The sequence below is a fragment of the Macaca fascicularis genome, chromosome 16 (assembly GCF_037993035.2).
Source record: "Macaca fascicularis isolate 582-1 chromosome 16, T2T-MFA8v1.1".
Lineage (NCBI taxonomy): Eukaryota > Metazoa > Chordata > Mammalia > Primates > Cercopithecidae > Macaca > Macaca fascicularis.
Window position 1 is genome coordinate 81,345,614 of NC_088390.1, and position 23,340 is coordinate 81,368,953.

General features: G+C 53.4%; 1 protein-coding gene and 1 long non-coding RNA gene across 3 annotated transcripts; both read left to right on the top strand.

Moving 5' to 3' along the window:
• The first annotated feature begins 611 nt into the window (after positions 1–611).
• On the top strand, positions 612–4,503 carry LOC135967770 (uncharacterized). Its single transcript, XR_010582001.2, has 2 exons — positions 612–1,019; positions 2,432–4,503. It is a non-coding gene; the product is annotated as an uncharacterized lncRNA (long non-coding RNA).
• Positions 4,504–5,337: 834 nt separating this feature from the next.
• Positions 5,338–23,311, top strand: CDR2L (cerebellar degeneration related protein 2 like). Of its 2 annotated transcripts, XM_065531959.1 has the most exons (6): positions 5,338–5,827; positions 9,351–9,572; positions 17,006–17,118; positions 18,233–18,381; positions 18,956–19,120; positions 20,708–23,311. In XM_065531959.1, exons 3-6 carry the CDS (start codon positions 17,080–17,082, stop codon positions 21,597–21,599), a joined length of 1,245 nt encoding a protein of 414 aa, XP_065388031.1. In that variant the 5' UTR covers positions 5,338–5,827; positions 9,351–9,572; positions 17,006–17,079; the 3' UTR covers positions 21,600–23,311. The 2 variants fall into 2 exon arrangements, with proteins under 2 accessions (XP_065388031.1, XP_065388030.1); XM_065531958.1 differs by lacking the exon at positions 9,351–9,572.
• Positions 23,312–23,340: the final 29 nt, after the last annotated feature.

The window sequence follows — 23,340 nt, forward strand, 5'->3', positions numbered from 1 at the left end:
GCGCTGATCTAAGGCCTGGGCGTGCATGAACTTATCCTACCCTCCCAACCAATCCAGGAGATATCAGAGGAGTAAGGTTGGATATCATCAGCACAAGTCTCCTAAAGTTCACCCCACCGATGACAGGACTGGAGGGTTCACACTGCAGGGATCTGAGGTAGACATATGGAGGCACTCCCCGACCACAAGGACCGTGAGAATCTGAAATAATGTACCCTTCAGAGCACACGTTATCTGGGACAAACTCAGACGGTGCATGGGGGAGACGGGGATGGGCAGCAGATGACCTCACTCACTCCAATGTCCTGAGCGCCTTACCCCGCCAGGCGCTGACCTCAGACTGGCGGAGGGGGCAGATGGGGCGAGATCATTCAGTATAGTGTGCGCCCAGCGCTGGAGCGACCGTGTCCGGGGACAGGGAGGGAGGAGCCGCCTGCAGAGGTGTGGGGACCCGAGGAAGGTTTCCAGGTGTCGCCCGATCCTTTGACCTTAACCCGAGATGCGCCGCGCGCGAGGTCGGTCGACGCCCTCCGCCTCCCGCAACGCCGCTGTGCGGTTGGGGGCGGTGCGGTCCCTCAGCCGCCTGCGCAGCCCGCGCGCCGTCACTTCCTGTGAGCTGGGCCGAGCCGGGCTGCGCATGGAGGTGGGGGATGCAGGCTTGGGGGAGCAGCAGCGACGGTGCCATCGGCTGTCGCATCGGGGTCCCCAGCCCCGCCCCGCGCCGAAGCGGCGCTCGCGGGGAGGGCCTGGCCGTCTTCGCGCGGTGGCCAGGAGCTCCCGGGGTCCCCTGCCTGTGCCCCGCTCCCCCATCCAGGACCTGGGCTGGAGGTGCCAGGGAGCTCTGGGAGCCTGGGGTGCACGCAGGGAAGGGCCCGGGGCCGCCGGGGTCACAAAACTCCAGGGCTACACAGTGCCCAAGGCTTGGGGGCCATCGAGCCCACCGAGGGCTCTTTGCCATCAGCGCTGTGTTTTGATGCCCGCGACAAGGAACACCACGAAATAGGTTTCCTGACACTCAGGTGAGGTGCCAGGTCCTGGGATACCAAGGTCAGGTCAGGTGGTCTGTACTTGCCGCCCCGATCGGCTCTCTACCCTGCTTGACTACATCACAGGAAAAGGCTTGAAATGGATCTGGGGCTGGTTGACCTGTAGCTCATGGAGGCTGAAGAATTTCCTCCTTGAAGGCAGACGTGATTTTCCTCCTCATGGAAGAGTTTAGGCCAGCCATAGTGTGTTATTTTATTTTATTTTATTTTACTTTATGTTATTTTTGAGACAGAGTCTCACTCTGTTGCCCAGGCTGGAGTGCAGTGGGGCCATCTCAGCTCACTGCAACCTCTGCCTCCCAGGTTCAAATGATTCTCCTGCCTCAGCCTCCTGAGTAGCTGGGATTACAGGCGTGCACCACCAGGCCCGGCTAATTTTTGTATTTTTGGTAGAGATGGGGTTTCACCATGTTGACCAGGCTGGTCTCGAGCTCCTGGCCTCTAGTGATCCTCTTGCCTCACCTTTCCCAATAGCTGGGATTCCAGACACATGAACTTTATTTATTTATTTATTTATTTATTTATTTATTTTCGAGACAGAGTCTCGCTCTGTTGCCCAGGCTGGGGTGCAGTGGCGCAATTTCGGCTCACTGCAAGCTCCACCTCCCAGGTTCACGCCATTCCCCTGCCTCAGCCTCCCAAGTAGCTGGGACTACAAGCACCTGCCACCACGCCGGCTAATTTTTTTAGTAGAGACAGGGTTTCACCGTGTTAGCCAGGATGGTCTCAATCTCCTGACCTTGTGATCCACCCACCTCAGCCTCCCAAAGTGCTGGGATTACATGTGTGAGCCACCTTGCCCGGCCATTAACTTTATATAAAATGGAATCGTGCAGTGCTGTGACAGAATCATAACCACCAAAGATATCCACATCCTAACCCCCAGAATCTCTGAATACATTACCTTACCCAACATAAGAGACTTTGCAGATGTGATTTAGTTAAGGACATTGAGACAGGGAGATTATCCTGGATTATTCAGTGTGCCCAGTTTAATCACAAGAGTCCTTTATAAGAGGGGGGTGGAAAAGGTAAAAGTGATGGGATGTGAAAAGGATTCCACCTTCTATTGCTAACTTTGAAGATGGACAAAGAGGCCATGAGCCAAGGAATATGGATGGCCTCTAGAAGGTACAAAAGACAAGGAAACAGATACTCCCCTGGAGCCTCCACAAGGAACACAGCTTCTACCAATGCTTTGACTTTAGCCAGTGATCCTTGTCAGACTTCTACAGAATTGTAAAATAATAAATTTGTGTTGTTTCAAGCTATTAAATTTGGGGTCATTTGTTACAGAAGCAATAAGAGACAAATACAGGTATTTACTCTTTGTGTCTGGCATCTTTCACTCAACTTTTTTTTTTTTTTTTTTTTTTTTTTTTGAGATGGAGTCTCGCTTTGTCGCCCAGGCTGGAGTGCAGTGGCCGGATCTCAGCTCACTGCAAGCTCCGCCTCCCGGGTTTACACCATTCTCCTGCCTCAGCCTCCCAAGTAGCTGGGACTACAGGCGCCCGCCACCTCGCCCGGCTAGTTTTTTGTATTTTTAGTAGAGACGGGGTTTCACCATATTAGCCAGGATGGTCTCGATCTCCTGACCTCGTGATCTGCCCATCTCGGCCTCCCAAAGTGCTGGGATTACAGGCTTGAGCCACCGCGCCCGGCCAACTTTTTTTTTTTTTAACCCAAGCCCATGACAGTAGATCATTTTATTTGTACTATATAACATCCCATTACATGAACATGCCATATATTCTTCAACTGTTGATGGACATTTGTATTGTTTCTAGTGTGGGCTGTTATGAATACTGTGGCTATGAATATTCTTGTACATGTCTTTGGGATAAGGTATGTGCATATTTCTGTTGCACATATATAGGAATAGAACTGCTGGGTTATAGGGTATGCATGTATAGTGGCTGCTGTGATGCATCACCAGCTCTTTCAGAATGAAAGGACCTGTTCTCTTAGCTGCTGGGAGGACCCCTGGCTGGCAGTCCCAGCTGCCAGGCCTCTGTGCAAACTAGCCTCAGCTGAAAAGAACGTATTTGGCCAAGGTCACGCATGCCTCCTAGGGATGACCTGCGTCATTCAATGACTGGTTGATATGTAAGGGTGGGGGATATAAAGGCCCCCTCCCCCACTGATACTTGGAATAGCTTTGAAGGGTCACCCCAGATTCAAAGTTCTTCAGGGATCAGAGGAGGCTTTTGCAGAGGCTATATCCTAACCCGGCTTCTACCCCACCAACCCTGCTTCCCTCGCTTTCCTGCAGGTGTTGATCCTGAGAGCACTCCCTAGTCAACTTCCTTTATTTTTTTTCCTTTCTAATCCAATATGATTGATATCCCTAATCAACTTCCTGCATGCTAATCTCCATCTCAGGATCAGCTGCCTGGAAACACAACCTACAACAGCTTACATTATTCAGCTTTCATGGTTATCAAGCAATTTTTTTTTTCCGAGACGGAGTCTTGCTCTATTGCCCAGGCACAATCTCAGCTCACTGCAACTTCCACCTCCCAGGTTCAAGCGATTCTCCTGCCTCAGCCTCCCGAGTAGCTAGGACTACAGGCATGTGCCACCATGCCCAGCTAATTTGGTATTTTTCTTAGAGACGGGGTTTCACCATGTTGGCCAGGCTGGTCTTTAACTCCTGACCTCAAGTGATCCGTCTGCCTTCGCCTCCCAAAGTGCTGGGATTACAGGCATGAGCCATTGAGCCCGGCCACGTCAAGCAGTTTTCTAAAATTGTTGTTGTCCTATGTATTCCCTCCAGCAGGGTGGGTGAGAGAGCTCAACATTCTTGCCAACACTAAGTATTTTTTGTCTTTTTTTGAGACAGGGTCTTGCTCTGTCACCCAGGCTGGAGTGCAGTGGCATGACCACAGCTCCCTGCAGCCTCAACCTCCTAGGCTCAAGCAATTCTCCCACCTCAGCCTCCCAAAGTAGCTGGGACTACAGGCGTGTGTCACCATGCCCACCTAATTTTTATTTTTTAATTTTTTTGTAGAGATAGGGTCTTGCTATGTTGCCCGGGCTGGTCTTGAACTCCAGGCTCAAGTGATCCTCCCAACCTCGGCCTCCCCAAAGTGCTGGGATTATAGGCATGAACCACCAAGCCTGGCCTGTTTTGTTTTGTTTTGTTTTTTCTAAAGTCACTCTGGTGATTGGGTAGTAGTACCTCATTGTGGTTTCAATGTGCATTTTTCTGATGGCTAAAGAAGTTCAGTACCTTGTTGCATGTTTATTGAGTTATTTGCGTATCCTCTTTTGTGAATTGCCTGGTCAAATCTTTTACCCATTTTTCTACTGGGTTGCGTGCCTTTTTCTTATCAATATGCAGGTGTTCTTTCTATATTCTGGATACAAGTCATTTGTTGGATATATCACAACATTATTCAGAGATTCTCAGTGGCGCCAGCACATTCTGGGTCCCAATAAAAATGAGTTACAAGAATGCTTGAGTCCGAAAACTCCTCTAAGGAAAGAATGCTTGGACGGATGCAAATGTGTATGGTTTTAATGGGTATAATTGGATATCAGATATGGGTCCCAAGGAAAGGAAAACAGAACCTTGAATGCAGGTAACACACCCTCAAACTAGCCACAGGCAGTTGTCCCAAAGGCAACTGTAAATTAGTATTCATTCATTCAAAGAATGTCGATGGAAGGTACCAATGACCAGCATGTTGTTTGTTTTTTGTTTGTCTGGTTTTTTGAGACAGAGTCTCCCTCTGCCGCCCAGGCTGGAGTGCAGTGGCGTTATCTTGGCTCTCTGCAACCTCTGTCTCCAGGGTTCAAGCGATTCTCCTGCCTCAGCCTCCCGAGTAGGCATGCGCCACCATGCCGGGCTAATTTTTGTATTTTTAGTGGAGGCGGGGTTTCGCCATGTTGGCCAGGCTAGTCTCAAACACCTGACCTCAGGCGATCTGCCCGCCTTGGCCTCCCAAGGTGCCGGGATTACAGGAGTGAGGCACCGCGCCCAACTGGTGAGCAGCCTGTTCTAGGAGGTGACTAGCCAGCTGTGAAAGAGAGACAATATTCTTGCTTCCAGGAGATCTAGGAGAGACGACAACTTCTAAAATAACATAATTTTAGACATGAGACATAAACTGAATCGGTCGTCGGGGGAAGGACGAAAAAGGGTCGATCTAGCAACTCCCAGACCAAGACACCAGGAGGGTCCCACCCTCGGCTCCGCCTCCAGCTTTGCATACGCCTCCTGATTGGTCGGCGGCGGGCGGCCCCACCCCGCGGAGCCGGGCTCCGCAAGCTGCAGGCGGGCTCCGCCAAGATGCAGCGGCGGCTCCGGGTGTCGCCGGGCGGGCCAGGGGCAGCGCGGACCCGAGCCGGGCAGGGGGCGCCCGCCACGGCACCCGCGCGCTCCTAGCGCCCCAGACCCGCCTGCAGACCCGATCCTCCCTGCCACCGTCCCACCCGCAGTCCCCGCCCCTCCACCCTTTGTGTAGCCGCCACCCGGCGCCCCCGGCTCTGCGCGACCCCGGCCGGGCCGGACCGTGGCAAAGCGCCAGGCCCCGCGTGGGCTCCCGGCGAGCGGCTAATGGCGAGGGGGCGCGGCGCGGGCGCTGTAGCCCGAGTTCCCAACGCTGGAGGCCCGGCCCGCCTCCGCCGCATTGTCCCGGGCCGCGCGTCCCGGCCCTGAGCCGCGCCGCCGCAGCACCCGCCCGCCGCCCGCGGGGCCATGCGGAGAGCCGCCGGGATGGAGGACTTCTCCGCGGAGGAAGAGGAGCCCTGGTACGACCAGCAGGACCTGGAGCAGGGTGAGCGCGGGGGCGACGGGGGCGGGAAGGCGGGGAGCGCCCGGTGATCCCTGTCCGCTTCTCCATTGTTGGGCGCTATCACCCCGGGAGGGGCTGGGCTGGACCCGGCGCGCCTGACTCGGAGGAGCGACGCGTCTGGAGAACCGGGACGTGGAGAGAGGGGGCGCTGCCGGAGAAGACGCGGACCGGACGGGTGGAGACCTGCAAAAGTGGGGGTCGGGGGGCGGTCTTCCTATTTTCCCAGACCACAGGGCATCCGTCATCCAACTCGCCCACCCCGTCCTGGAGGCAGCAACTGCCCAGCCGCCCCTGGTATTGTTACGGGGCCTGAGCGCTGGCTAGGAGTCTTTGGAGGCCGGGAGGTGGCTCCTTCGTCATGTTTTGCTGGGAGGGTGGCGTGTGTATAGAGGGAAGTTATCTCACACCAAATCCAGCAGCACCCGTCCCTGCCAGGATTTATGAGCTCTAAGACTCCCAGAAAGTTTCCCCGACTCGCTTCCTACTCAGGGAGAAGTGGTACCGGGTCTTTGCTGGTGAAGAAGCAGAAAGTCAAGTCTCCCATCTGCCTTCAAGAGTCAGGAGTCGCTTAGCCCTCCCCTGCCCGGTCCCCTTGCAAATGGCTCATGGTTTGGAGGGGGTCAGGTTCGGAAATCCCGGCCAGTGTGCCAGATGAGAGACTGAATAAAGAGGGATACACCTCCGCTGCCCCCAGTTGCCATCTGAGGGCAGAAAGGGCGATTGGAAGGGGGTTAGAAGCTGGTGATGAGGTGGCCGAAGTGACATCACTAGGAGTGGGGGATGGGGCTGTTGGGACAGGAAGCAGGAGGAGGCCTGCTGGAGTGGAGTCAGTTCTACCCTCTCCTCCCCCAAGATGCCTCGTTCTTGGATGGTGAGAGCTGGAAGGGGCGAGGAAACGAGTCCAGGGAGCAGTGACCTTCCCACAGCCTCCAGCAAGCTGGGGGGTGTGGACACAAGTCTGCTGCAGTTTGTGCCATCGTGGCGTGCTGTGGTGTGCCCACACCCTGCTCTCCATCCACAAGGCTCTAGAGGGCTGGTTTTGCCCTGATGTGCAGCAGCTACCCGGATCCTGAAACCCCGACCTACTTCCCCACATGGCCAAGATTGACTGGCAGATGAGGCTCTGTCCTTGTGCTCAGGACAAGGGTTAATCATAGCCTCAGGGGGACCAGGGTGGGACTGGGGATGCTGGACTAGACCCTGCCGTGGTCTGTGCCCTGGACTCTAACCTCAGCCTCCTTGCCTGGAATGAGATACAGCTCCCCTCACACACACACACGCACACACAGGCACACACACACACACACAAACACACACACACACGCACACACAAACACACATATCCACACATTGTGAAAACCCCCTCTCCCATCCTGAACAGCAGATTTTTCCATGAACACCTATTAGGCTCCCTTTAAGTAACAGACACCATCCTGGGAGCTGGGAATAGTCACAGCCCTGACCCTGAGGGTATACCCTGGCAGGTGAAGGAGGCAGGCTTGTAACTAAGTGCAGGTGGCACAGTATATTTTTCTTTTTTATTTTTATTTATTTCTTTATTTTGAGACAGAGTCGCCCTCTGTCACCCAGGTTGGAGTATAATGGTGCGATCTCAGCTCACTGCAACCTCCACCTCCTGGGTTCAAGTGATTCTCCTGCCTCAGCCTCCTGAGTAGCTGGGACCACACCCAGCTAATTTTTGTATTTTTAGCAGAGACAGGGTTTCACCATGTTGGCCAGGCTGGTCTCAAACTCCTGACCTCAAATGATCCACCTGTCTTGGCCTCCCAAAGTGCTGGGATTACAGGCATGAGCCACCGCGCCCGGCTGGTGGCACAGTATTATGGGCAGTGGGGAGGGCTTCCTGGAAGAGCCAGGCTTAGAAAGAAAGATTGGAAACAGTTCTTGAGAAGACAGTTTTCAGGTAGGCCGATGCTAATAGTTGCTGTCTCACTTAATTCCTGCACCCCTAATGAAGGCTTTGGCACTGTTCCTGGCCCAGAGATGGGAAAGGAGCCAGGGTGTAGAGGTGGGAGATGTGCAGAGATGCGCGGCTTCTTGAGAGAGAGAAGTATCTGAGACTCCAGCTGCACTGGGTGGCCATGCTCTGGGCTGCCGGGAGGGATGGGCCCTGCAGGCCTTTGCTTCTCTGGCCCTGCTGGTCTGCAGCTGTCGGCCTGACCCAGCAGCACCAATGGTAGCCAAAGGCCAGGAATCAGGAGGGAAAGCAGAAATGAGACAGCCTCAGAATAAACTGGAGCTTCCTGCCGAAAGTTGGATGTCTGCTTGCTGTGGGCCAGGTGCTGTGCTGAGCCTGAGGACATAGTCTCTGCCCTCAGAGAGTCCACATTACATTAGAGAAGACAGAAATAGGACCAAACGTACAGTGGCATCAGAGTGAGGGGTTCTGCAGCTGTAGACCCAGCGACAGGGACAGCAGAAACTCAGAAAGGTTTATGCCAAGGCCCTTTTGAGCTGGAGGCTCTCCAGGAGAGGGAGGGAAGAAGTCATTCTAGGGGGAAGGGACACTTGTACCAAGTCATGGAGCGACGTGAGAAGGCTGCAAAGTAAGGAATGAGGGGCTGAAGGAAGCATTGGACACGGGTTCTGAGGGGCATTCCCATGGGCTGTGCCCCAGGGGCCAGGCATGGAGAACTGGATGGTGGGACAGAGCAGGGTCTAAAGGCCAGCCATATTGGGTGTCAGAGGCCTGTTGCATCTCCCAACCCACAAATTCTCTTCCACCTAGCTGCTCCCTGCTTGCCTGTGAGTGTCCCAGAAATGGTTTTCTCAGCCAGCCACCTGGTCTCACCTCCCATCTGTTTCCTCCTGCCCCAAGGGCAGGCCCCAATTCCACTTTCTAGAAGCTTGACTGTAGAGATCCTGTTTGACTTTGGTGCTCTGTCCTGGTGGAAGGCAGCCGTGGGACAAGTGAGGTCCTAGATTCTCACTGTGTTCCCTCTGCCTACTGCCATGAACATCTATAAAAATAGAAAAAGCCAGCTGGGCACAGCAGCTCACGCCTGTAATCCCAGCACTTTGGGAGGCCGAGGCAGGCGGATCACCTGAGGTCGGGAGTTCGAGACCAGCCTGACCAACATGGAGAAACCCCGTCTCTACTAAAAATACAATATTAGCCAGGCTTGGTGGTACATGCCTGTAGTCCCAGCTACTCAGGAGGCTGAGGCAGGAGACTCGCTTGAACCCAGGAGGCAGAGGTTGTAGTGAGCTGAGATAGTGCCATTGTACTCCAGCCTGGGCAACAAGAGCAAAACTCTGTCAGAAAGAGACAGAGAGAGAGAGAGAGAGAGAGAGAGAGAAAGGAAGGAGGGAGGAAGGGAGGGAAGAAAGGAAGCAAGGAAGGAAAGGAGGGAGGGAGGGAGGGAGAGAGGGAGGAAGGGAGGAAGGGCCATTGGTTATTAAGCACTGGCACTCCCTCCTTTGGCCCACCTTCCTCCCCCACCTTGGACCAGGCATGGTAGGCCCTGTGAATTCCTCTTTCCAGGCTGAGAGGCGGCTGCTGAGTCACAGATTTGAAGTCCTTGGTACCTGTGCTTTCCCTGCCTGCCTAGCTGACCTTGAGTCCTCAGCCTCAGGAGAGCTCTGACCTGGCAACAGGAGGGAGATCCTGCCTCCACCCCGGTTACCCCAAAGGTGACCTGACCCTGATTCTGTGGACCCAGAGTGGCTGACAGTCATGCCCTGGAGCTGAGAACAGCCCTGCCAGGTAGTACTTGTGTCCACTACCTGGAGCCCACACCCTTACCTTTGTCCTCCCTGAAAATGTCCCGTCCCTTTGCTGCATCTCTGCTGTGGAATTTGGGGTGCCCGAGCCAGTGAGGGACAGTGGGATTTCTAAGTTTCTTTTCAAAGACAGGCTCTGGGCTCCCCAGACATTCCTTCTCAGGCCTCTGGGGCATTGCTTCATGTAAAACCACTAAAGCCTCCTAAAGGAAACCCCAGAAAACCCTGGGGTCCAGGCAGGGGAGGTGACAACCCAGACTTTATTTTATTTTATTATTATTTTTTTTCTTTTGACCTGCACGGTTCAAACCCATAGCCCAGACTTAGTACCTTCCCCAGCTTGGTCCGGTGTGTCCCATTCATCCAGCTGTGACAGGCTGTTACTCCACTTTGACTTCCTGCCTAGCCAGCTCCCCCATTCTCCCGTTCCCAGGCCTCTCTCCTCTGAGCCGGGAGCCATCACCAGCCCTCTGCTAGCTGGTGTTCTCTCCCTAGCACTTGGCTCCACTCATTTCCCTGCTCTGCAACTTCTAGACTCTTCCCTGATCCCTCCTGGCGGCTTTGACCAGCTTAGCTTGCACTGTGATCCAGTTTCCCTAAAATGATCTGAGACCTGCCTCTCTGCCCCCAAACAGCTTCTATTGTGTTTCTCTTTCTACCTGTCCCTGAATCACTAGGTGGCCCAAGTCGATTCACTGCCTTCAAAGGGCAACCTTTGATGTCTCTGGTGTGTAGGGTGGTATACCACCCTGGCCTGCCAGCATTAGAAATCTACACACAGCCCAGACGCTCACCTGGAAGAGGGGGGCATGATGTTGCACTGCACTTGGCCTTTCTTCACTCACCTCTGATGCAGTGGCTTTGCATTCTAGTTAAGCTGCAGGGGCTCCATGAAGGCCACTTACATGGAGCATGTCCTCCAACACCCACGGCAGGAGGTAGAATCAGTAGCAATGGCCTCTTTGCAGACCACGTAACAGTTTCCAAGGGGGGAAGCATTTAGGAGGGTAGCTCTCTGATCTCTTTCATGTATATCTGAACTACTGGATACTGTTCAGGATGAGCTACATTTGAGTCCCACTATGGAAAACAGGAAGATAGCATGGCTCTCTCATCACAAACTGAAGATGATTTTGCCCAGCTCCTGAGTCCTGAGTTACTGCCATGCACACAACATAGCATACGGCCGTAGTTCCATCTTTTTGTTGAGACAGAGTCTCGTTCCATCGCCCAGGTTGGAGTTCAGAGGCACAATCTCGGCTCACTGCAACCTCTGCCTCCCGGGTTCAGGCAATTCTCCTGCTTCAGCCTTCCGAGTAGCTGGGATTACAGGTGCGCACCAGCACACCCAGCTAATTAATTTTTCTGTAGCGACAGGGGTCTCACTATGTTGCCCAGTTCAATGATCTTTACATCAAACCTTACAGTTTGTAGATACCTCCAGATTTTTGCCCAACTTACAGTTAATAAATTCATACAGCATATATTCTCATTCCCTTACTAGGTTTATGTTACGTAACTAGTTTTTCTTGGCATCCTCATCAGAAAGTTAATTGCTCAAGGCTAAAGGTTCTCATCTATGATTTACATGATTTGGTTTCTTTGTTGTTGTTGTTGTTGTTGTTTTCAGTGACTGAGGGAGGTGTTTGGGAAAGCTGCCTTTGTTTTTCCAGGCTAAGTTGCTGCAGCCTTGCTCTAGGATAGCAGCTTTGCACTCCTTCTCCAGATGACACAGGGCCCTCCTTTGGCTAAAACCCAGCCCTGGAGGCTCCACTTTGGCCGTTTCAAAACCTCACCTCTGTGCCCGGGAGCAGGCTCCAGATTTGTTCCTGTGGGGGCAGCTCAGCCTTTATGTCCAGGCTCGGTGGCTGGTCAGGCCCCTCTGCCTCTCACAAGGCAACGTCAGTTCTGCACCCAGCTTGGCTGAAGGCCCAAGGCTCTGCCCTCAGCTGCCCACCAAGAGTCACTGCTTGCCCGGGCTCGTCCCAAAGGAAAACTTCCACCCCAGGTCTAGAGTTCTTTTCAAAGACATGCCTTGTGCTCCCCAGTTATTCCTTCTCAGGCCTCTGTCCATTGCATAGCAAGGGCTCAGCCAAAACAACCGTATCTAGGAAACTTTCTGTCCGGGAGTATAGAGCCCATCTCTCCTCCAGAGACCCTAGAACTATCACTGTGTCTAAAAAGGGAAAGCGGTAGAGAACTGGATCCCTGAACCACATCATATTGGCCCCAGTAGAGTTGTCTTCACGCATCTTGATCTGATTTACATCGTCAGCCTAGATTGAGAGCTGTTTTAAGAAGCAGCCTCATAAAGTGAAACAGACCGGTGCTTTCCTGGACAGTCTTTTGACAGAATGCCTCAAGAAGGCCTACCTTTTGTCCCAGGAATTCTGTTTCTAGGAATTCTGTATCTAGGCCTACCTTTTGTTCCAGATGCCTAGGCCTACCCTTTGTTCAAGGAATTCTGTGTCCTAAGGAATTGGGCGGTGATTTGCACAAAACGTTTTGTACCACAAAGTTAATTAGTTTCATTATTCTTTTTTTTCAGAGATAGGGTCTTGCTTTGTCTCACTGGAATGCAGTGGCGCAATCATACATTACTGTAATCTGAAACTACTGGACTCAAGCAATCCTCCCACATCAACTTCCCTAGTAGCTGCAACCACAGACCCACCACCTAGTAGCTGCACCACCATGCCCAGCTAATTTTTACAATTTTTTTGTAGAGATGGGGTCTCGGGTAGGGCGCAATCCCAACACTTTGGGAGGCTGAAGCGGGCGGATCATGAGGTCAAGAGATTGAGACCATCCTGGACAACATGGTGAAACCCCGTCTCTACTAAAAATACAAAAATTAGCTGGGTGTGGTAGCGCGTGCCTGTAGTCCCAGCTACTCGGGAGGCTGAGACAGGAGAATTGCTTGAACTTGGGAGGCGGAGGCTGCAGTGAGCCAAGATCGCACCACTGCACTCCAGCCTGGTGACAGAGAAAGACTCAATCTCAAAAAAAAGGAGGCCGGGCGCGGTGGCTCAAGCCTGTAATCCCAGCACTTTGGGAGGCCGAGGCGGGCGGATCACAAGGTCAGGAGATCGAGACCACAGTGAAACCCCGTCTCTACTAAAAATACAAAAAATTAGCCGGGCGCGGTGGCGGGCGCCTGTAGTCCTAGCTACTCAGGAGGCTGAGGCAGGAGAATGGCGTAGACCCAGGAGGCGGAGCTTGCAGTGAGCCAAGATCGCTCCACGGCACTCCAGCCTGGGCAACAGCGTGAGACTCCGTCTCAAAAAAAAAAAAAAAGGAAAAAGAGATGGGGTGTCGCTATGTTTCCCAGGCTAGTCTCTAACTTTGGGCCTCAAGCTATCCTCTCACCTCAGCCTCTCAAAGCACTGGGATTACAGGCATGAACCACTGTGCCCAGTCTACACTTTCTTTTTTCTTTTTTTTTTTTCTTTTTGAGAGACAGTGTCTCACTCTGTCATCCAGGCTGGAGTCCAGCGGCACAATCACAGCTCACCAAATAGCTGGGATTACAGGCATATGCCAAGACACCCCACTAATTTTCTTATTTTTTGTAAAGATAGGGTCTCATTATATTGCCCAGGCTGGTGTTGAACTCCTTTGCTAAAGCAATCCTCCCACCTTGGCCTCCCAAAGTGCTAGGATTATAGGCATGAGCCACCATACCCGGCCTGGCCTGTAATTTTTAAATCACCAGTTTGTTATTGTTTGTTTGTTTGGTTTGTTTTTTTGAGACAGGGTCTCTCTCTGTCATCCCGGCTGGAGTGCAGTGACACAATCTCGGCTCACTGCAACCTCTGTCTCCCAGGTTCAAGTGATCCTCCTGCCTCAACTTCCCAAGTAGCTGGGACCACAGGCACACGCCACCACGCCTGGCTAATTTTTGTTTTTAGTAGAGACAGGGTTTTACCATGTTGGCCAGGCTGGTCTCGAACTCCTGACTTCAAGTGATCCACCCACCTCGGCCTCCCAAAGAGCTGGGATTATAGGCATGAGCCACTGCGCCTGGCCTAAATCACCAGTTTTTAACCTTTCTGTACTGTTTGATTTTTTTACACCAATCATGCCTTATGAAAAACATTAAATCTATTTTAAAAAGAAAACAGCCTTGTGAAACTCAGCCTGAGCCTGCTGTAATGACCTCTTTAAGGACCCGCTGTCCCCCCTCTTCTCTGACTCTGGATTAAGCAGCCTAAATCTTTTTTTTTTTAACAGATTTATTGAGATTTAATTAATACACAATACAGTTCACTCATTTAAAGTGTGCAATTCAACGGTTTTTATTATATTCACAGAGTTATGCAACCATCACCACAATCAATTTTAGAATATTTTTATCACCCTGCCTCTTTTTAAAACAAAAAACAGGCCAGGCACAGTAGCTCACACCTGTAATTCCAGCACTTTGGGAGGCCGAGGTGGGTGGATTGCTTGAGGTCAGGAGTTTGAGACCAGCCTGACCAACGTGGTGAAACCCCATCTCTATTAAAAATACAAAAATTAGCTGGACGTGGTTGTAGGCGCCTGTAATCCCAGCTACTTGGGAGGCTGAGGCAGGAGAATGGCGTGAACCCGGGAGGCGGAGGTTACAGTGAGCCGAGATTGCCCCACTGCTCTCCAGCCTGGGAGACAAAGCGAGACTCCGTCTCAAAAAAAAAAAAAAAAAGGAAAGAAACAAAAAATAATAAATATATTTAATATACATATGTGTGTTGTTGGGAAGGTTGTATCCACTCAAAATGTCTAGGTATCATCACACAACTCAGACCCACAAAGAGAACTTAGGGATTTTAGTACCTGCCGTTTGCTTCTAACTCCTCTCTACCCACCCATCCCCCTGAAAACAGACGGATTCCCTCCTGGTTTATCTGATGGGTGCTCATTTCCCTTGGACTGCGGTCGGGGAGGGAAGGTTCCAGTCCTGCAGGGTACAAGCACCAGGGCTGCCACGGGAAGAGGATGGTTCTGCTGCTCAGGGAAAGGAGAAGGTTTGAGAGAGGGGCACATGTCACTAGGGTCAAATGGTACCCAACCAGGAGCCCAATACCTGAATTATCCCCCCAGCATGGACATAAACCAGCTGGGTGACCATGGGCAAGTCACTCTGCTGTCCTGCTCATTAGCCATAAAATCAAGAAGTTGGGCAAAAAAGTTCTGAATCCTCTTCCAGTTTTAATATTCAGCAAGCCCTTCTGCTCTCTCTGCCTCTCAGCAAGCTCCTATTCACCCTTTTCTTTTTCTTTCTTTTTTTTTTTTTTTTTTTTTTGAGACGGAGTCTCGCTCTGTCACTCAGGCTGGAGTGCAGTGGCACGATCTCGGCTCACTGCAACCTCTGTCTCCCAGGTTCAAGCGATTCTTCTGCCTCAGCCTCCCAAGTAGCTGGGATTACAGGCTTGTGCCACCACACCCAGCTAATTTTTATATTTTTAGTAGAGATAGGATTTCACCATGTTGGCCTGGCTGGTCTCGAACTCCTGACCTCAAGTGATCCTCCCACCTTGGCCTCCCAAAATGCTGGGATTACAGGCGTGAGCCACCGCACCCAGCCTCCTATCCACCCTTCAAAGTCTGACTCGAAAGCTGCCCGTTTGCCTGAGCCTCCCAGGGAGAGTGAAGCTCTCCCTTGCCCATCACTCCACAGCACCTGGCCCCTATGTCCATCCATGCTCTTATCACTCACTTATTCTTCCCAAAAGACAAATTATGCACTGACTGTGTGCTAGATACTGCCCTAGGCCCTGGGGATATTCATGAGCAAAACATAAAAATCCCTGCCCTGCCAGGTGCGGTGGCTCACGCCTGTAATACTAGCATTTTGAGAGGTCAAGGTAGGAGGGTCGCTTGAGGCCAGGAGTTCGAGACTAGCCTGGGCAATATAACATGACCCTGTCTCTACAAAAAAATTTTTAAAATGTTAAGCCGGGTGTGGTGGCTCACGCCTATAATCCCAGCACTTTGGGAGGCCTGAGGTCAGGAGTTCAAGACCAGTGTGGCCAATGTGGTGAGACCCCATCTCTACTAAAAATACAAAACATTAGCCGGGCGTGGTAGTGGGTGCCTATAATCCTGGCATAAAAAATATTTTAGAGGCCGGGCACGGTGGCTCAAGCCTGTAATCCCAGCACTTTGGGAGGCCGAGACGGGCGGATCACGAGGTCAGGAGATCGAGACCATCCTGGCTAACACAGTGAAACCCCGTCTCTACTAAAAAATACAAAAAAAAAAAAACTAGCCGGGCGAGGTGGCGGGCGCCTGTAGTCCCAGCTACTCGGGAGGCTGAGGCAGGAGAATGGCGTAAACCCGGGAGGCGGAGCTTGCAGTGAGCCGAGATCCGGCCACTGCGCTCCAGCCTGGGCGACAGAGCAAGACTCTGTCTCAAAAAAAAAAAAATTTTAGAAAAAAAAAAAAAAAGGGCCAGGCACTGTGGCTCACGCCTGTAATTCCAGCAGTTTGGGAGGCCGAGGAGGGTGGATTATGAGGTCGGGAGGTCGAGACCATCCTGGCTAACACGGTGAAACCCCATCTCTACTAAGAATGCAAAAAATTAGCCAGGCATGGTGGCAGGCGCCTGTAGTCCCAGCTACTTGGGAGGCTGAGGCAGGAGAATGGTTGGCAGGAACCTGGGAGGCGGAGGTTGCAGTGAGCCAAGATCGCACCACTGCGCTCCAGCCTGAGCAAGAAGAGCAAAACTCTGTCTCAAAAAAAAAAAAAAAACTACGCCTGTAGTCCCAGCAACCGGTATTATAGTCCCACGCCTATTCACAGGCGTGATCATATACTCTGTAGCCTTGAGCTCCTGGGCTCAAGGGATCCTATCCCAGGCAGCAGTATTGCACGACCTTTTTTTTTTTTTTTTTTTTTAATAGAGATGGGATCTCACTATGTTGCCCTGGGAGGCTGAGGGAGGAAGATCGCTTGAGCCCAGGAGCTCAAGGCTGCAGCACATATGATCACACCTGTAAATACTCACTGCACCCCAGCCTGGGCCCCATCCCTTAAAAGAAAAAAAAAACTGCCCCATGAGCTCGCAGTTAGTTGGGGGAGCTGAAAAAGATAAAGGAGTAACTTCCTTGGGAAATTAGATGGTGCTAAGTGCTAAGGAGAAAGATGAAGGGGGAGAGAGACTGCAGGGCAGGGAACAGTGTGACTGAACCAAGTGATTGGAGAAAGTGACAGGCATAGACTTGAAGGAGAAGAGTGAGCAAGTCCTGGAAGTGTCAGGAAAGAACATTCCAAGCAGAAGTAACAGTGCAAAGGCTTAGCTCCTGGCTTACGTCTCCTCCCAGGCCTGGAGGCTCCTGGTGTCTTGGTTATGTTGGGATCACCTAGAGTAGATGCTCGGAACATGAATGGGCATCCTCTGCCTTTGTTCTCATGCTCACGTTTCTCCTATCCTAGACTTGCACCTAGCTGCAGAGCTGGGGAAGACTCTGCTGGAGAGGAACAAGGAGCTGGAGGGGTCCCTGCAGCAGATGTACTCCACCAATGAGGAACAGGTGCAGGAGATCGAGGTGAGGGCCCTGCATGTGCTTGCCCACACCCCTCAAGGGCCCCTTGGCCTGTGTGTGACTTTATGCAACTTAGAATAAGGTGCCGGCTTATCAGACACAGCCTTAGCCCAATAGCCTGGTATAGTTCACAACTGTGCTATCCTGTACAAGGACAGCACAGCTATCTCAGGCAGCCCTATTGCACCATCAGTTTTGTGGTTTTTTTTAAATAGAGACCAAGTCTCACCATGTTGCCCAAGCTGGTCTCTAACTCCTGAGTTCAAGTGGTCCTCCCACCTTAGCCTCCTAAAATGCTAGGATTACAGGCATGAGCCACCATGCCCAGCCTGAACAACCATTTTTAAGCCCCACTCAGCTGAAGACAAATACATCAAAGCAAACTTGTCCTTAGAAGGGGAGAAGAGGCTGGGCGTGGTGGCTCATGCTTGTAATCCCAGCACTTTGGGAGGCCAAGGTGGGTGAAATACTTGAGCCCAGGCAACGTGGCGAAACCTTGTCTCTACAAAAAATACAAAAATTAACTGGCTATGGTGGCATGCGCCTGTGGTCCCAGCTACTTGAGAGGATGAGGTGAGGATCGCTTGAGCCTGGAGGTTGAGGCTGCAGTGAGCCGTGATTGTGCCACTGCACTCCAGCCTAGGCAACAGAGCAAGACCCTGTCTTAAAAATAAATAAATAAAATAAAAAAGATTCTAGAAGTTAAAAAAAAAAAAAAAAGAGGCTGGGGTGGTGGCGCACGCCTATAATCCCAGCACTTTGAGAGGCAGAGGCAGGCAGATCACTTGAGGTCAGGAGTTCAAGACCAGCCTGGCCAATATGGTGAAACCCTGTCTCTACTAAAAATACCAAAATTAGCCAGGCATGGTGGCGGGCACCTATAGTTCCAGCTACTCAGGAGGCTGAGGCAGGAGAATCACTTGAACTCAGCAGGCAGAGGTTGCAGTGAGTCGAAATCACGCCACTGCACTTCAGCCTGGGCAATACGGCAAGACTCTGTCTCAAAGAAAAGAAAAGAAAAGAAAAAGGACAAAAAAAGAAGTAGGAGGAGGGTCTAGGCAGAGACATTTGCCCCTGCCCAATTCCAAAAGGTTACTCAATGTGCTTCCACCCCCAGTACCTAACCAAGCAGCTGGACACGCTGCGGCATGTGAACGAGCAGCACGCCAAAGTCTACGAGCAGCTGGACCTGACAGCCCGGGACCTGGAGCTGACCAACCACAGGCTGGTACTGGAGAGCAAGGCCGCCCAGCAGAAGATCCATGGGTGAGGGCCCGGGTGAGGGCCGGGGGGCGGGCGAGGGAGAGCCCCAGGGCTGAGTGTACACAGGAGCCCATGGACTGATGGGTGTGACTTGTGCATGTCTCCCTAGGAACCTGGGATGGGAGTGAGCTTGTCCTTGTGGATTTTGTGTGGTTTAACATTCAGGCCGCAACCTTGCTTTAAGCACCAACTATGCGCTAGGCTCTTTTTTATACACTGGGGATGCAATGATGGGGAAACAAAGGCATTGTCCTGCCCTATAAGACCTCACAGCCTGGAAGAGAAGGCAGGCATGTAAATATTTTATGGCAGTGCAGGACAATAAGTGATAGAGGAGTGACAAGGAACTGAGGTGGCACAGAGGAGAAGTCATCAGCTCGCCTGAGAGGTATAAAAGAAGGGCGGGTCCTTGGGCATGCAGAGAATTCCCCACCCTACCTCAGGACCAGACAGCGGCTCAAGGGTACCTGTCTACCTCCTACCCAACGTCCCTCCATCTTCAGGGAGCCAGGGCTGCCATGAGGCAAACTGGCCCCATCCCCTTAAAGTCCCTGTGTGTCCACCGCCCCACCCCCAGGCTGACGGAGACCATTGAGCGCCTCCAGGCCCAGGTGGAGGAGCTGCAGGCCCAGGTGGAGCAACTAAGAGGCCTGGAGCAGCTGCAAGTGCTCCGGGAGAAGCGGGAACGCAGGCGTACCATCCACACCTTCCCCTGCCTCAAGGAGCTATGCACCAGCCCCCGGTAGGTGAGAGTGCTCCTTGGTGTCTCTGGGATTGCCAGCTATGGGAGGAAGGAGAGGCAGCAGACAGCAGGGTGCTGTTGGTGCATCATCCAGGCCATCAGAGAGACTGGGCCTGTTGCTAATGACAGTCATAGCAGCTGGCGTTTACTGAGCCCTGGCTGTGTGCTGCCACTATGCTGATACAATTTTTCTTTTTTTTTTTTTTTTTTTTTTGAGACGGAGTCTTGCTCTGTCGCCCAGGCTGGAGTGCAGTGGCGTGATCTCGGCTCGCTGCAAGCTCTGCCTCCCGGGTTCATGCCATTCTCCTGCCTCAGCCTCCAGAGTAGCTGGGACTACAGGCGCCCACCACCACACCCGGCTCATTTTGTGTGTGTGTGTGTGTATTTTTAGTAGAGATGGGGTTTCACCATGTTAGCCAGGATGGTCTCAATCTCCTGACCTCGTGATCCACCCGCCTCAGCCTCCCAAAGTGCTGGGATTACAGGTGTGAGCCACCGTGCCTGGCCTAAGCGAATACAATTCTTTTTTTTTGAGACGGAGTCTCACTCTGTCGCCCAGGCTGGAGTGCAGTGGCCGGATGTCAGCTCACTGCAAGCTCCGCCTCCCAGGTTTATGCCATTCTCCTGCCTCAGCCTCTCGAGTAGCTGGGACCACAGGCGCCCACCTCCTTGCCCGGCTAGTTTTTTGTATTTTTTAGTAGAGACGGGGTTTCACCGGGTCAGCCAGTATGGTCTTGATCTCCTGACCTCGTGATCCGCCCGTCTCGGCCTCCCAAAATGCTGGGATTACAGGCTTGAGCCACTGCGCCCGGCCAGCTGATATAATTCTTATGGCAACACTGTTGGGGGTGTTTTATGATGCCTACTCTCCAGATGATAAAATTGAAGCACAGAGGTTGTGTGTCTTATCCAAGGTCACCTGTTTAGTAAGAGGTTCAGCCAGGATGCTAACCCAGGAGAGGTAACCCACTGTGCTTTTCAGTTCCCATTAAATCTAAGACCAGACAACCACTTAATAATGGAATAATACATGCTTCATATGTAGTGGGTGTTTCAATAAGGGTCCTGGCAGGAAACAGTCTCTTACACAGAGTAATGGAAAAGTTAAATGAAGAAGAGGTGTGGGCAGGGCGTAGGGAAACCACAGGGACACTATAGTGCCCCAGGGTTGCAGCAGAGTGGAGCTGCCACCAGGCCTAGGCCTCAAAGAGCAAGGGGGAAGGGAGGTTACCGGCACCTAGAATGTATGGAGAAGGCTGCCTGGTCACCATTAACCATGGAGAGCCCAAGGAAGACACACTCCACGGCCTCTGCTCCCCCCTCGGATCTCTAGCCAGTGCCTGCCATGTGCCAAGCTCAGGGGAGAACCAAGCGACCTGGCAGAGGCGGTCCGTGGTGGTCAGCCTCCAGGGGCAGAGAGCAGGGGGAGAAGGGTGGAGGAGGGTGGAGAGCCAACCGAGAGGGGCAAACAATTTCAGCCCAGAGAACAAGAGAGATGTAAGGGCTGGGCTTCTCAGCCTTGGCCGTGACCGTGACCACTGCCCTCTCCTCCGCCCCCACCCCGCTCGGGCTTCCACTCCCCGCCAGGTGCAAGGATGCTTTCCGCCTACACAGTTCCTCCCTGGAGCTGGGCCCGCGGCCCCTGGAGCAGGAGAACGAGCGGCTGCAGTCCCTGGTGGGGGTGCTGCGCTCCCAGGTGAGCCAAGAGCGGCAGCGCAAGGAGCGGGCAGAGCGCGAGTACACCGCGGTGCTGCAGGAGTACTCTGAGCTGGAGCGCCAGCTATGCGAGATGGAGGCCTGTCGCCTGCGCGTGCAAGAGCTGGAGGCAGAGCTGCTGGAGCTGCAGCAGATGAAGCAGGCCAAGACCTACCTACTGGGCCCGGACGACCACCTGGCCGAGGCCCTGCTTGCACCCCTCACGCAGGCCCCTGAGGCTGACGATCCCCAGCCCGGCCGCGGCGACGACTCAGGCGCCCAGGACGGTGTCTCCTCACCTGCCGCCTCCCCAGGCCATGTGGTGCGCAAGAGCTGCAGCGACACTGCGCTTAACGCCATCGTGGCCAAAGACCCAGCCAGCCGGCACGCGGGCAACCTCACACTGCACGCCAACAGTGTGCGCAAGCGGGGCATGTCCATTCTGCGGGAGGTGGACGAGCAGTACCACGCGCTGCTCGAGAAGTACGAGGAGCTGCTTAGCAAGTGCCGGCAGCACGGGGCCGGGGTGCGGCACACCGGTGTGCAGACCTCGCGCCCCATCTCCCGGGACAGCTCGTGGAGGGACTTGCGCGGGGGTGAGGAGGGCCAGGGGGAGGCCAAGGCAGGTGAGAAGAGCCTAAGCCAGCACGTGGAGGCTGTCGACAAGCGGCTGGAGCAGAGCCAGCCCGAGTACAAGGCGCTCTTTAAGGAGATCTTCTCCAGGATCCAGAAGACCAAGGCTGACATCAACGCCACCAAAGTCAAGACGCACAGCAGCAAGTGACCCTCGCCCGGCCTGCAGCCTCCCCCAGGGTGGAGGCCGTGGGGTCCCTCAGGCCTGGGCGGTGCAGCTTCCAGAGAGCCAGCGCCCTTTAGCGGCCTGCCACCACAGCACGCGACCTCCTGATCCGGAAGCACGCAGCATGTTCCCTGCTGAGCCGAGGCAGCCCACGTGTTCTGCCTCCCAGGAGCCCTTGGCCACCTCGCGGCCAGCCCAAAGGCGCAGCTCAGAGTTCAAAGCCAAATGTCCCCACTACCCCAGGGATCCCCCAGCTCCCCCAGCCCCAGGCTTCCTGACCCTGCACCTCACCCTCAGACTGGTGGCCAGGCTTCTGAAGAAGCCATTCTGGATCAGTTGGCTGTTTTTTGGTTAAGTTTGTTTTTTTTCTAAGAGATTTGCAATGCAAGGTCTCCTTGACCCCTTGCCACAACTGGAAACACTTGAAAGGGGACCCCAGGGCCAGCTGTTTCAGGGGTTTCCTGGACCACCCACTGCTTCTCCCCAGCCCTGATGTGCTGACATTCCCTTAGTGCCAGCTGTCCCACCCCCAAGGTCCTGACCAGGTCAGAGATGTCCCCTGCCATGCAGAGCAGGAAGCCTCAGCTGGGCCTGGAGTGTCCCTGCTCCAGCCCGGCCAAGGACAGGTTTCTCCCTGGATACTCTTGGCCCACCGCAGATCTGTAGCCAGTCAGAGGAGGAGAAGGAGCCCCTCAGCAGACTGATGCAGTTTCGCTCAGAGCCGGCCTCCTTGGCTTCCAACCTCGGAAATGCCTGCTGGGCCTTAAGCTTTCCAGGGGCCGGGGCAGTGGGGAGCCCTCATCCCTTCACACCGCCTCCAACTAATCAAGCTTGGCCTCTGACTCCCCTCTCTGTGCTTGCCCCCATCTCAGGGACCATGATGTCTCAGTCACTCCACGCTCCTCACAGGCCAACCCTGGCACAGGTCATGTCTGCAGTCCCCAGAATGTTCTGGACATGCACCACCAGCCAGTGGTCCCTGTGTCCACCCCTGCCTGCCCTTCACTGGGGACTGGGGTTTTCACCCCATGCTGCATCCTGTTGAATTGGGATGGGGCTGAGGAACATGCTCCCTCCCTCCCTCCCTCCCATAAAATGCCTGCTCTTAACTTCCCACCTTTGTGGGGGGCTTTTGAGGACCCAGCTGGATCAGGGGTTTTGCTTCAAGATGTCAGAAAGTCAAGGTTCAGCTAAGAGACACCCAGGTCCCCAGCTTGCCCTGAGCAGCTTCTGGTTCCTTCTGCCACCCTTTCTGAGACCCTAGAAACTAGAGGAGCCATACAGTCAGTGGAAGGCGGGGGCCCTGGCCTCTGTACCGGGAGCCCAGTGGGAACCTTCATGCCTTATTTATTTCTAATGGGTAAAGGGGTTTTCTTACCAAGCATCCCTGACCTCCTGGAGACACCACCTGCTTTCTGGGCGGCACTGTGATGGGAGCTGGTGGCGACTGTGTCCTTCTGTACATGCAACTGGGAAACTTGTCCTTTGAGGCTAGGCAGCTCCCTGCCCTACGTGTGTCTCTGTTATCTGGGCAAAAGGAGTGTGGAAGGGTGGGGGGAAGAGCTCCAGCCTGTTTGCTCCCCAGCTCTGTAGTGGCAGACCAGCGTCACCTTTGAAGTATACGTGAGAGAAATATATTTACAAATGCTTTATTCTCTTCTTTAATAAAAAATGCACCAGTATTCTAAAAGCAGAAATGGCCCATCACCGTGCATCTCACACACCT

Excerpts from the sequence above, each read along its gene's own strand:
- CDR2L (XM_065531958.1), top strand. The coding sequence starts at position 5,749 with ATGCGGAGAGCCGCCGGGATGGAGGACTTCTCCGCGGAGGAAGAGGAG. Across the intron at positions 5,828-17,005 it reads CCAGCAGGACCTGGAGCAGG|ACTTGCACCTAGCTGCAGAG; the intron begins GTGAGCGCGGGG and ends CTCCTATCCTAG. Across the intron at positions 17,119-18,232 it reads AACAGGTGCAGGAGATCGAG|TACCTAACCAAGCAGCTGGA; the intron begins GTGAGGGCCCTG and ends TTCCACCCCCAG.